This window comes from Leptodactylus fuscus, chromosome 5 (genome assembly GCF_031893055.1).
Source record: "Leptodactylus fuscus isolate aLepFus1 chromosome 5, aLepFus1.hap2, whole genome shotgun sequence".
Classification (NCBI taxonomy): domain Eukaryota; kingdom Metazoa; phylum Chordata; class Amphibia; order Anura; family Leptodactylidae; genus Leptodactylus; species Leptodactylus fuscus.
Window position 1 is genome coordinate 42,181,421 of NC_134269.1, and position 12,999 is coordinate 42,194,419.

General features: G+C 41.6%; 1 protein-coding gene across 1 annotated transcript in view; it reads left to right on the forward strand.

Moving 5' to 3' along the window:
* The window catches only part of ANTXR1 (ANTXR cell adhesion molecule 1), a 122,375-nt gene that overhangs the window by 81,481 nt on the left and 27,895 nt on the right, over positions 1–12,999 (forward strand). Inside the window, exons 15-16 of the mRNA XM_075273035.1 lie at positions 9,354–9,449; positions 10,659–10,826. Coding sequence (XP_075129136.1) covers positions 9,354–9,449; positions 10,659–10,826 — 264 coding nt within the window. The remainder of the gene's footprint in view (positions 1–9,353; positions 9,450–10,658; positions 10,827–12,999) is intronic.

The following is a 12,999-nucleotide window of genomic DNA, read 5'->3' on the forward strand; positions in this document are numbered from 1 at the left end:
TAATCCACTCAATATGGAGATGTGTAAATAAACCCTAAGGATGCGACCATAGTGATTTTTACTGCCGACAAATACAGATATGTACTCCCCATGAACCATGTCCACATCCTATCAATATGTCATCCATCATGGATCCTCAAAAAGACGAGTATGATCCCAAATACTTGTATGGTTATTACACAAATACCTATAGGAATAAGACCAGCTCCATAGTTCATGGATGATTTCTACGGTGATCTGTAAAAATCAAAGAAGTATGTACGGTATAGGACTGTAGACATGAATGGGACTGTAGACATGAATGGGACTGTATACTATCTGTAATGAAAGATCCATAATATACGGATACAGTAGTGTGCACGGGGACGAACTTTGAGTCATTGTATGATGGACAAAGCATAGACATAATTGGAAAAACTCTAGAATTTACAATATCTTTGCAACAATTCAGAATCTTACCTTACATGCATTTATTTTTGTTCCCATTCTATTATTATCCTAAAACCTTCCCGTGTATTTTCTCTTTTCCTTTAGAGTTTACATATTTGCTTTAATGCTAAAAAATTTGCAAAGTTTAAAATACATAAAAGAAAAATTAGTTTCTCTGCCAGATATCGACAAGGAAAAAAAAAAGAAGAAAGTCAACAGTTTCCACTTCTCATTACAGAAGGGAAAATCGAGTTGGGTTTACAGATTAGAAACAGATGAGGAGAAGGTTTAATGGAATGGAGAGGGTGTGGAGAAAAACCTCACAATTCATTAGAGTCTTGCTATGAAGCGTCTGAAAACACCATCATGAGAGTGTCATGTGCGTGTGACTGTCGTAGACGTCGCTGTGCAGTCAGATCTGGAGACAGGAGGGTTAAAGTCAAAGGTATCTGTCCCCAGCTTGCTTTTATGTGAGGAATGTGCACAATGGACCAAAAACCCAGCGGGGAAGAAGATCAAACCCTTCCTGTTACTCCTTTGGATGTCCACATATATGAATTGAGATGCAGGACACACACACGCCGGCTGTTTATAAGTTCACATAGGTCCTGTTATATTTCTCTGCATACTTGCATTGTGAATGAGGAGGGATTGGCTTTTTGTTTGCATCCGGTCACGGCCAAAAAATATATAAAGTTGTCTATAGAGAAGCTTAGAATACCTCACATAGAGCTGCAATGAGTATAAGTGGCAGTGGCATAACTAGGAATGGTGTGGCCCCGTGGCGAACTTTTGACATGGGCCCCCCGACCGATGCTGAAGACCCCCCCTCGCATTCCTGTGTGCTCTATTATGCCTCATAGTGGCCCTGCACACAGTATTATGCTCCATAGTGACTCCTGCACACAGTATTATGCTCCATAGTGGCCCCTGCACACAGTATTATGCTCCATAGTGGCCCCTGCACACAGTATTATGCTCCATAGTGGCCCCTGCATGCAGTATTATGCTCCATAGTGGCCCCTGCACGCAGTATTACGCCCCATAGTGGCCCCTGCACACAGTATTATGCTCCATAGTGGCCCCTGCACACAGTATTATGCCCCATAGTGGCCCCTGCACACAGTATTATGCCCCATAGTGACTCCTGCACACAGTATTATGCCCCATAGTGGCCCCTGCACATACTATTATGCCCCATAGTGTCCCCTGCATACAATATTATGCCCCATTCTGAACACCCATGAAAAATTATTATACTCTGGGGTATTTTCAGATCCCCGAGTATAATAACCGGAGACCGAGAGGGGATACCAACATAAAAAACACTGTTACTTACCTATCCCTGGCTCTGCTGCATTCCTCGGTGGTGTCAGCCATCTTCAATCACGTCCGGTACGTCACATGACCCGGAACGCAGGCCCTGGTCATGTGACGTCAGGGACGTCATAGAAGTAGGCCCTAAGCTTGACTGGAGCCCGGAGAGGTAAGTAACAGTGTTTTTTCCTTTCCCTCACCTCTCCTGGGCCTCCGATTATTATTCTTGGGGTCTAAAAAGACGCCGCGTATAATTAACATGCTGCGATTTGCAAAAACACAACGGTTTTGGAAATCGCAGCATTTCCATTGCATGTATTTTTCTGCAACATGTGGATGGGAGTCACTTGCAGGGACGATAGTTTTAGAAAGTGCACATGTAGGCCTTATTCACAAATCTGCAATCTTCACAGTTCATTTGTTGATGTGTAAGGACTGACATTCACGGACAGCACCCTACCCTCCTGATCTGTAGGTGGTGCTGACTGTGTCCGTGAATAACAGATCACTTTTTTTGTTTTAAATAATTTCTTATACTTTTCAATGTCTTTGGGTCCGTGAAAATTTCACAGATCAATAGTCTTTAACTGCTTCCCGACATCCACCGTACTAGTACGGTGGATGCCTTGTGTTTAAACATGGCGACCAGCGGGTGTCTACTGTTTTATACAGCAGACACCCAGCACTAATATCCCCAGTCAGTGCCCACACCGATTGTGGGCATTAACGCCTTTGGCACCTCGGTCAAAGCTGACTGAGGCACCATTTTCCCAGCGATCAATGGCACCTGGTGCAAGCCCCAGGTCCGGGATCCCATTGCCATGACATCGGAAAGCCTTGTAAAGGCTTTCAATGGAATCTATTGCAGGCTACTCTGTGTAGCCTGCAATAGAATAGCTGCTTTTTGAAATGCATTAGCATTGTAATGCATTGCATTAGTGATCAGACCCCCTGGGGTTCAAGACCCCTAGGGGGTCTAATAAATAGCAGAAAAAGGAACCCATTGAAGTCAATTGGGTTTTTTTTTCAGTGCTGAAATTCCACACCAAATTCCTCACTATTTTCCTTTGTGTGAATGGACCCTTAGGATAAGGGAGGCCACCTCAGATTCTGGTCCAAAAACCGGCAGTGCAGCGGCATCCAGTCGTGGCATTCCGCTCCGGATTAGGCCCAAATTGAATAAGCCTAGTCGGGAGGGAAGTGTCACAAGGTGGACATCCGCCGAATCCACCTGAAGAAAGGTCAGGTCGCTTCTTTTTTCCGCGAGCAGGAACAATCCGCTCGCGAAAAAGGAAATGACCATCTCCCATTGATTTCAATGCGAGGCGGTTTTTTGAGCCAGATTCTGATGTGGATTCCATGTCAAAATCCTGCTCAAAAAACTCGTGTGAACTTACCCTAAGACTATCTTGACTTAAACCACTCCATATTCATTAAAGGACCTAATTCTGTTTGATAAATCTGGCGTATTGTTATGGTCTCTGTCAAAAAATACACAAAAATGTCACATTTTTAACACACAGCCTCTTTTCAGTTAAACCCCAGCAATATTCATACAAGCTGTAAAAGTAGCTAAAAGTTGTCCAAAAGACTTGATAAAATGTGGCGTCCAGAATGTTAGGCGGTTTTTGGCACGGACTACACCAGAATTATGGTGCATTTTTCTTACTAAGCCTCCCCCATTGTTTCTGTAAAAAAGAGAAGAGCATTTTTCTAATCTCATCTCACCACTTATAAAGATATATAAGGAATAGCATATTATTATTTACTTAACACAACTCAGCTTCGGTCCTATTCCTGTTTATGTTATTTCATCCGGGCTCAGGCTGGATTCACAGCAGCGCTCGCTCTATGGCTGGGGATTCCATCCACGAATGCGGTTGAAAAATGCAAAGAGAAAAGTCCTGCAGGCATTTTTTTAGTGGAAACCCTTTTCAAGGGTAACCTCTTTTTCAGAGGATTGGGTTTCCGTTTTTCAGATCCCCAAATCGACCCGAAGAAGAGAAACCAGAGTTCAAGTGTAAAGCTAGAATAAGGCCTCATTCACATCTGCCTTGGTAATCCGTTCGGGGGAGTCCGTAGGGGGACCCCCCTCGAACGGAATACCAAACGCATTTGCAAGCGGTGTCCAGTGAAAGCACATGGATCTCCATAGACTATAATGGGGTCCGTGTGCTTGCCGAGAGATCTCTGCAGGGAACATGTGAACAGGAAAGTACTTGACAATCTCGTTTCCTGGCCGCATGATATGTGCGAGCAGCGCACAGTAAGCACACGGACACCATTCTAGTCTATGGGGTCCGTGTGCTTTCACTGCACATCGCTTGCAAATGCGTACGGTAGTCCGTTCGGGGGGTTCCCATGCAGACTCCCCTGAATGGATTACCGACACAGATGTGAACCAAGGGTAAGTCATACCAGTTTATTGGTCTATGGAGAACTTGGTTTCTGTGTGCGGTCTATTCTGTTTTTTTCAAGGACCCATTCACGACACATAGTCATGTGCATGTAGCCTAAAAGACATCATAAAACACATACTTTCCAAGAGATGATTCGGTGACTTGCACTGAACTGTGGTGATCCCACCGCATGCACACTTGGTACATGATGCCGAGGTCAGGACATCTCAGTAAATATTAACATGTTTATCGAAACACCCATGGGACTACTGCATATTACATAGGCAGGCCTTGGATATGCTGATGGTTTAGTAGCCCCAAATTATTCGACTGGTTCTCTTTAAAAGATAAAGGCAAAAGGCAGTTCTCCAGAAATACTGACAACGTTATTTTTTGGCGTATTGTTCATACATTCTGGCAGGTTCCTCAACATCTAGCATGTGCCAAGCTGGGATCTGCTGAGTCTTCTATACTTTCTATTTTTATTTTCTTGAAGGCATCCATTTTATCTCCTCCATCTTTTCTCCTGCTGAGTGTAGACACCTACATGAATATGGTTGACACATGAAGCATTACCAACAAAACTGTCACCAATAGGGTTGAGCCGATCTTGACTTTTCAGGATCGATTTTAAAATCCGATTTCCAATCATTTTTCATTCGAACCCGATCTCGATCCCAATTCCGATCCCAATGCAAGTCAATGGGATTTTTTTAATTAATCGGAGATCGGATTTTAAAAGCAATCCTATTCACTATACAGCATGGAACCTGACAATTAAACGCTTTAATTGTTAGAATCCACGCTGTGTAGTGAATCACTAAGTAGCCAGAGGATTTTTTTTTAATCCTCTGGCTACTTAGTCCCCCCTGGTGTCCACTTACCTGCAGAGATGGCTGCTCCGGTGTTCTTCTTCACCTTGCTGCTGCTCCACGCTGCTCTTCTCGCCTCGCTGCCTCCCAGATTAGGAGAGTGTGGGCGGGTTACGAGAGTGTGGGCGGGTACAGGGAGGGGAGACATCACGTCTCCCCGCCCTGTACCCACACACACTCTCCTAAGCCACAAGCCCCGCCTTCCTAGCTCTTTAAACACTAACCTGAGAGGCGACGGCAGTGAGGCGAGAAGAGCAGCGTGGAGCGGCAGCGAGGCGAAGAAGAACACCGGGACTGGAGCAGCCATCTCTGGAGGTAAGTAGCTACTAGAGATGTTAGTTTAGTCTCCCATTAGAATAAATGGAGGCAGCCGGCGCACAGGGGGTTAAGGCTGTGTGCCAGCTGCTTCCATTCATTAGTATGGAACCGCAGAGGAGCCTTCACACTGAGTATACACTATATACTCAGTGTGAAGGCTAAGCAAAGTATGGTGGGAAATAGTACCGATCTCCATCCCACCTAAAAAGATTGTGTTCGGAATTCTGATCGCGATCGTAAAATTTTCTTGATCGACGATCGAAATCCGATCTTTACCGAACACGATTGCTCAACCCTAGTCACCAACCATATAGTAGTGAAAGGGAAGAAAAGAAAAGTCTCGATACAGAACCTTGTAGAGGATTACAGGGATGAGGGCAAGATGGGTTCCAAATAATGTAGATGTTACCCTTTCTTTATCAGAAGAGTTCCACCTCTAACTTGAGCTCATCTTACAAAGACCTAGCTTTGGTAGGACGTCTTATGGGAAATGTTCCCTGTGTAATGGTACACAAAGTATGTTTCTTCAAGAAGGAGGCGGACTGTCTCTCTAGTGCCTCCTATAGGTAGCTCATTGCTTAAAATGTGTCGGAAATCTACAAACAGTAGAGTCAGCCATGTTCCAGTGCAGAAACAACTTCAGTCAACCAACTTAATGGGAATTATTAACATATCTAAGGGAAAAAGACCGCAGACCCTCGTTCCTTAGAAGCGTCATTATTTCCGAGGATATTTACAAGCTGCATTCTGTTAAAATTGTTTCCATTACAAGATGACTGTCTCAGATCAAACTTAACAACATGTACTCTGTCAGCATTTCTTGCCCCCAAAAAACTACTGAACATTGTATTTTGCCATATTTTTCAGGATTATCTGCTCAGCATTAGGTAATGTTAGGTGCAGTAATATAAGTCACGGAATATAATGTAACTGCAGGATACTGTCTGAAAGCCAAAAGTAGTCTCTTAGACTGTGTATATCAGATGGAAAGGACATTGTAAAGTAATGGAGGATAAATCGTGCTCTAGGGTCTTCTACGGGCATAGGATCTGCAATTTATCATTTGATTTATCTACACGGAGCTTGAAGGAGGACATCTTTAATTCCTGGCCTGCCCATGACCTTGCATTGAATAATGAGGTGTGATAACTGGGAGCAGTAATGTATTTATTCTGCTTGGTAATAGTTGTGGTTATGTTTCCCAGCCAGTGACCGTGGTAAACACATTGGAGGGGTTTTTTTCGAGCCTGTTGTGATTGTGTTCCTAGTTTGGCTGGTAGGTAGAGCGCTGCCGTGTCATAAGATTAGGAGGAAGATCTCCTTAGCCTTGGTATTTCCTGTTGTGAGAGATTCAGTCTAGAGAGGTAGGGAAGACGAGTGGAGGAGAAAAGCACATAGAAGAGAATTAAAGTACAAAGATAAAATAATCCACCGCCATATCATTACATTTCCATTCCTTTGTGTGTAATATGTGCAACTGCTACATAGTAGATGTGCTCTCTTTCAGAGAAAATATTGTCAATTTATTGATTCTTCCGGATAATAAACCCAATTCATTGCACAACTACAACTTCATAAGTAAGTACCAAGGTTCTTCGATGGGGTTGCTATGCATAGTTATGGTGTATATAGTATATAAACTTCATAACAATACTCCAGCTTTACAACATGTTTATAGGTTGCACAGCACTTTCAGCGTGACAGATTCCTTTTAAAGTAAATCTATCAAGTGATTTCTGCTATATGATTGAGAGCTGGATATGATAGAGGGAGAGAAGATGAGCTGTTTGATATATAGGTTCATATGGTTTGGAGCAGGATTTCTGTAAATGCAGAGCAAATCCTAACAGGACTCCTAGGAGAGACAGTGAGAGTCCTGATTACTCCACCCACACAGGATGATTGACAGCCTTGTAAGAAGGTGACAGGCAAAGTGCTAAAATCCAGATATATTAGCCCCAGGTTTCCGACATATGCGTGGTCCAGGGCGGATCTGGAGTAGTCCTCAGCCCAGGTGTATATTCTTGGCTCATTACTGGGCCAGAAAAAGGCTACAGATTTTGCACTCCAATGCAGATCCATGGAGTGAAAGGAGGTGTATGGTTCTGTTCTGTAATCCTAAGTCCAGTGAGACAATATTGCGCTTGTTTTGTGCGTGTGGCTGGAAGTAAGCCACACGTATAGTTAGGTTATCATTTCTTTTTAGTTAATTGCTCAGAGGAGCAGGTTTTTATTTTGTTTCTGCCTGAAGTTAAGGTTTATTTACTTTGTTGGGTTTTTTTTTTCTAAATAAACCAGTTTGCTGCATATTTTGTGTCCCTTTCTTGACCGTTTGGGTCCGCACCACTGCTTCTACTGAACTAACTTCCCATATATATATATATATATATATATATATATATATATATATATATATATATGTACTTACTGTATGTTATGTACACAATTGCTTGCCATTTCTGAGATGTCCTTTATCTATTCACAGCCCATAGGTTCTCATTATCTTTGCTGTAGTCCAAAGTAAAGTTGATTGTGCAAGAGCTATTAGACTGGATTTTACAAGCAGGGCTTTAATGGTTATTTATTACAGGAATGGAATGTACCAGGAGGATATTAAAGCTTCTCGATTTCTTTTGTCTCCACTCATTTATTTGCCATCCAGATCTGCATAATACTGTGAAATATTGCCTGCAATAACCAGGCCATGTATATATTGCTTCAGCATCTTACCTTCCTTTATATACTGAACCATCCGAGAATAGTTGCATAAATCAATAGTACAGTGTATCCACATGAGGAATAACTATTTCTAGTCACTATATGATGTGAAGTCTGCATTTATAGCAGTTTTATCACTATAGTCAATCTAATCTGTAATGTTTAGTTATCCCTGAGCCAGGGGTGTGGTCTAGTTGCTATGTTGTCTCCCATACACTGCACACAGAAAGTAAAGGAGAATCTGCTGATTTAACTGCCCAGTTCACATCTGCATTCAGGTCATTCTGTTCGTTCCTGCAAGCAGCACTTTTCTCTCCACATTTTTTGTGCGGAAACCACCCGGATCCCATTATAGTCTATGGGGTTCGCGGGTTTCCTTAGGTAACTGCTTTTTTATGCAGATGGGTTTCCATTCGGGGATCCCCAAGCGGACTTCCTAAACACAGATGTGAACTGGGCCTTACCCAGATGTATCAGCAGGATTATATAGGACATTGCAGGAAAGTACTGGATAGAGACAGGCAGCACTCTCCTAGTACCATGGGGGAAGGGGGGGTGCACAAGACTCATATGCTTCTTACGCCTTCTACCCACTCACCAGCGGTGGAGCCTTGTGGGATTTACTATAGCCTATTACTACCTCCTCCATCTATTTGTGTTAGGCACACTATATAACCTGATAAAGGGCATTATTAGCACTAAACATTGCATAGTACTTTATTGATCATTAGTAAAGGCATATCAAGTCCTCTGATAAACCTATTGATGTACTATAAACAAAGGGCTAAATCAAATCAAATAGGCTTTACTGGCACGTCCGAATGGATATTCGGCATTGCCAAAGCTAGTAAAGTGTGTGTGTGTGGGGGGGGGAGTTGGAGTCGAGGGGGAGAGTATGGGGGGGTGGGGTGGGGTGGCTGATTTGGGGTATAACAGTCCATGGAGTCTCATCTTCCTCTTAGTTGGTGACAGCTATATGGGGAGGTGGGGTGGGGCGGGTGGTTTGGGGTATAACAGTCCGTGGACTATATGTATCACATGGATTCTTTCTGTTACCACTGAGGCCAGGTCACACGTACAACTGTGATCACTGTGATCGACCAATATTATATGCCACTACCTATAAGATTGACTCCCAATGTGAAAAAATATTTATTCAATATATGCAGAATATATTAGTTTACAATTAAAAACATGGCCATAATGTCTCATTGCCCCAGAGTGATTCCCCCTTTAACCAACCATAGAATGACTATTTAGGATTTAAGACCAAAAATATATCTTCTATTTTTCTTCACAGGAAGAAGAAGATGATGGATTACCTAAAAAGAAGTGGCCTACAGTGGATGCATCTTACTATGGAGGACGAGGAGTTGGAGGAATCAAAAGAATGGAGGTATATGTAACATCTTTTTTCTATCTGTCTGTATTTCTTGTGGCTAGGTACGTCAACAAAAGCTTCAACCAGTATGTCTGCACAATGTATAGATAAAGCTAAGACTAGTACGCCTTGATCCACCATGCATGAGCCAGATATGACTTGTGTTGACATACATGGCCTGTAGGACATTGGTCAGTTTGGAAGGGGGGCTGGCTACCCTCACACACCCTTGTCACATTATATAGACAGGGGAATACAGTTGGATTTCTTTATGATTCTGACCCTGCCAAAAAGTACAATATAATCGGGAACCTGTCGCCATCATGGATAACAGTTTAGTGTTGGGTTGAGGATCCAGTTTCTTTTGACAGGCTCCCTTTTTATATATTCCAATGCATAAAAATTAGATTGTCGTTTTGGAAAAGTCATCAAGTCCAGTCTATTCCCATGAAGTGAACTGCATGAAATATCCTTCTGGAACCAAAATAAGGGAGGATTCTACAAATGGGAATTTGTAAGCCCAGGCCATGGCTTCTTGCTCTACTTTGATATATTTATTGACCCATGGGAGTATCTAGAACTAGAAGATCAAAGTTTTTCTGCCTTTGAAAAACTTTCGTTCTTCAATATTCTCAACTTCAAATTATGGAATACACCCAATGCCAACCAAAGCTTTATGAAAATCCTGACTTTTTAGTTAGGCAAAGATACGTGAATGTATCGTGGGAAATGTTCGACTTAGGCTACTGTACCTTAAGAGTAACTATAAATTCTTACGTTATTTTTACTAACCACATAGACTTACAATGGATGTGTTACCAAGAAAATTTTGCTATTCACTTTAGTCCCTTTTTCAAAAAGGGTCTTACAATCTTTTCTTCTATTACCGACATACGAATACTAGGGCCAAATTCATATAACCTAATGCATATTCTACAGGAGAGACGTATCAAGTCCACAGCACCAGTCTAGTATAGTCCCAGTTTTCTGGTATCAAAAAGATGCAAATTTTTGTGTAAGCTACCTCACGTAGATGTTCTATGTCGGACATATAGACAGGACCCACATTCTGCTGGTAACAATTTTAACCACTGAGCCATCCTGATGACCCCTCTCTAACTATTCATGACTAATCAATGCTTTAATACTCTACTACCAAAGTGTATTATTAGTTTGCAGATTTTAGTGTCTTTGGTGCTAATACTTTTTTATCTGATTCCTTAGGTACGTTGGGGGGAAAGGGGTTCCACAGAAGAAGGAGCTAAATTAGAGAAAGCCAAGAATGCCAAGGTGAAGATGCCAGAGCAAGAGTATGAGTTTCCTTCTCCAAAGATTCTCAACACCAATTATGGAAGGTCGAACTCTTCTAGGAAGTGGTACTCTCCAATTAAGGTAGGATCAGAATATAATGTGTTCATAAATAATCCTATAAAGTCATGGTATGGCCTCGAGTACACAACTATAAGAAAAATTACTACCAAGCCGCAAACCAAAAGCCGTTATATGAGGATAGAAAAGTTTTCACTGTGCGAGAGGCCACACAGTGGCTCAGTGGTTAGCACTGCAGCCTTGCAGCGCTGGAGTCCTTGGTTTGAATCCTGTCAAGGGCAAAAAACCATCTGCAAGGAGTTTGTATGTTCTCCCCGTGTTTGCATGGATTTCCATCCCATTCTCCAAAAAGACATACTGATAGGGAAAAAACGTACATTGTGAGCCTTATGTGGGGCTCACAATCTACAAAAAAAAAAAAGGAAAAGAAAAGTTTTCACTGTGCATTGACTAGATGAGGGATCCCTAGTGACCCGATTAATAGATCTGCAGATTGTAGCCCCCCTGCTGACACTCTGACTCTTGGTCACATGACTGACTCTGCTCTACTAAATGTGCATGCAGCTGGAGTAGAGTAGAGTTTGTCATGTCATAGAGAGATGGAGTGCTGAGCATCAAGACATCTGGAACTCCACTGCGCTCCTTTAATTGGAGTGTTGGGGGACCCTCACCAAATTTAACAGACATTTGGTGACAAATTACAGCAATGCAGATGTTGGCAAAATGTTCCCAGGATTTTAAGAAAATACTATATCTGCAATGCATCAGGAATCTGAAATTACCGATAATCTATCATGGTGCAAATATAGACCCATGTCAGATTAAGCTTGAAATGTCTAACATTTTTTAGGACGACCACAGAAGCATAAATTATGGAGTTATTGAAAATGGCCAAAGAATTTTAGGACGGAGTATGATATGTATTTCAAGCATTTGAGATATATATATATATATATATATATATATATATGTGTATATATTTTTTTTTTATATTTTTTTTTGTCATTAGGTTGATGAAGTATTATATAATGCAGCCAATTATAGTTTTAATAACATCATAATTTTTTTGTTTTTGCTTTTTACAATTATTTTTATTGACGTAATTGTATGGGGCCGTGTTTTGTATGGGATGATTTGAATTTTTTTTTGTATTTGCAGCTACATATATATAAGTACAAATTCTAATTTGAAGACAAGTCATTTGGAGACAGTCTAATGAAGAGGCTATAGCGTTCACACAAGCAGCACGGCCCCTTCAAATAGCTGATCGTTTGGGGTGCCAAGAGAAGGATAGGATATTTGAGGACAGGCCATTCATATGTTGATCCCAGAAAACCCCTAAAAAGAAAAAATGGTCATTTTTATGACTATATTTTGTCTAATTTCAACAACCCTTTCAATGGGTTAATGAAACGACGTCATGTACCTAAACCACTCTGATAAAAAGTTTGGAGCATGTATGTAACTGGAATTTACTAAACACACAAGTTGCCGGGCATGAGTTCCATGCAAATTTTATAAAAATGGTTCTCAAATTATATCTTTGTGCCCAAAATAAATCTTACACCTCACGTTTGGCAGGAGAAGCTAGAGTGAAACCATGGCGAAAGGAAATGTTCAGAGATATTTTTGTACATGCTTGCAAAATTTATCTAGGCCAGAAGAAGAGGTCACAGACGTCTAAAAGATTTCTTGCTATGCACCAGGCACATTCTCCGGCAGGGGCACTCATAGTGGCTAAAATAATATAAAAAAAATGTTCAGTGCTCTCCAACATGATGGGATGAGTCCGTGATATGGAGAGTGACTTCATGGTGCCCCTGTCCTTAGTAACCCCTGCCTTTTACTAGCTATACCTGCTACTACTATTACCCTCTAATACAGATCACCACAGTAGATTCATTTGGAAGGTACTGTTTCCACTTCTGGAGGTCGAAAAGGTAGAGCATCATAAAGGGTTATTCCTCGTGCTAGACATTTATGGGATATACATGAGTTATGTCATAAATGTCCATTTCATATTTGCATTTCACTATTCACTTTTAATGGGGGCTTCCAAACCAGCCAAGGACACTTTTTTATTTATGGCATTCACATCACCAGGAAGGATACAGATTGGGAGGCTTAGGAGTGGACATCCAAAGATATGGAACTTTAGGACATTGACTACACTTTATAGACTTACGCTATGCCAAGTAGGCACCCGAAGCCTCCATATTGAAGGAACAATGGCAGC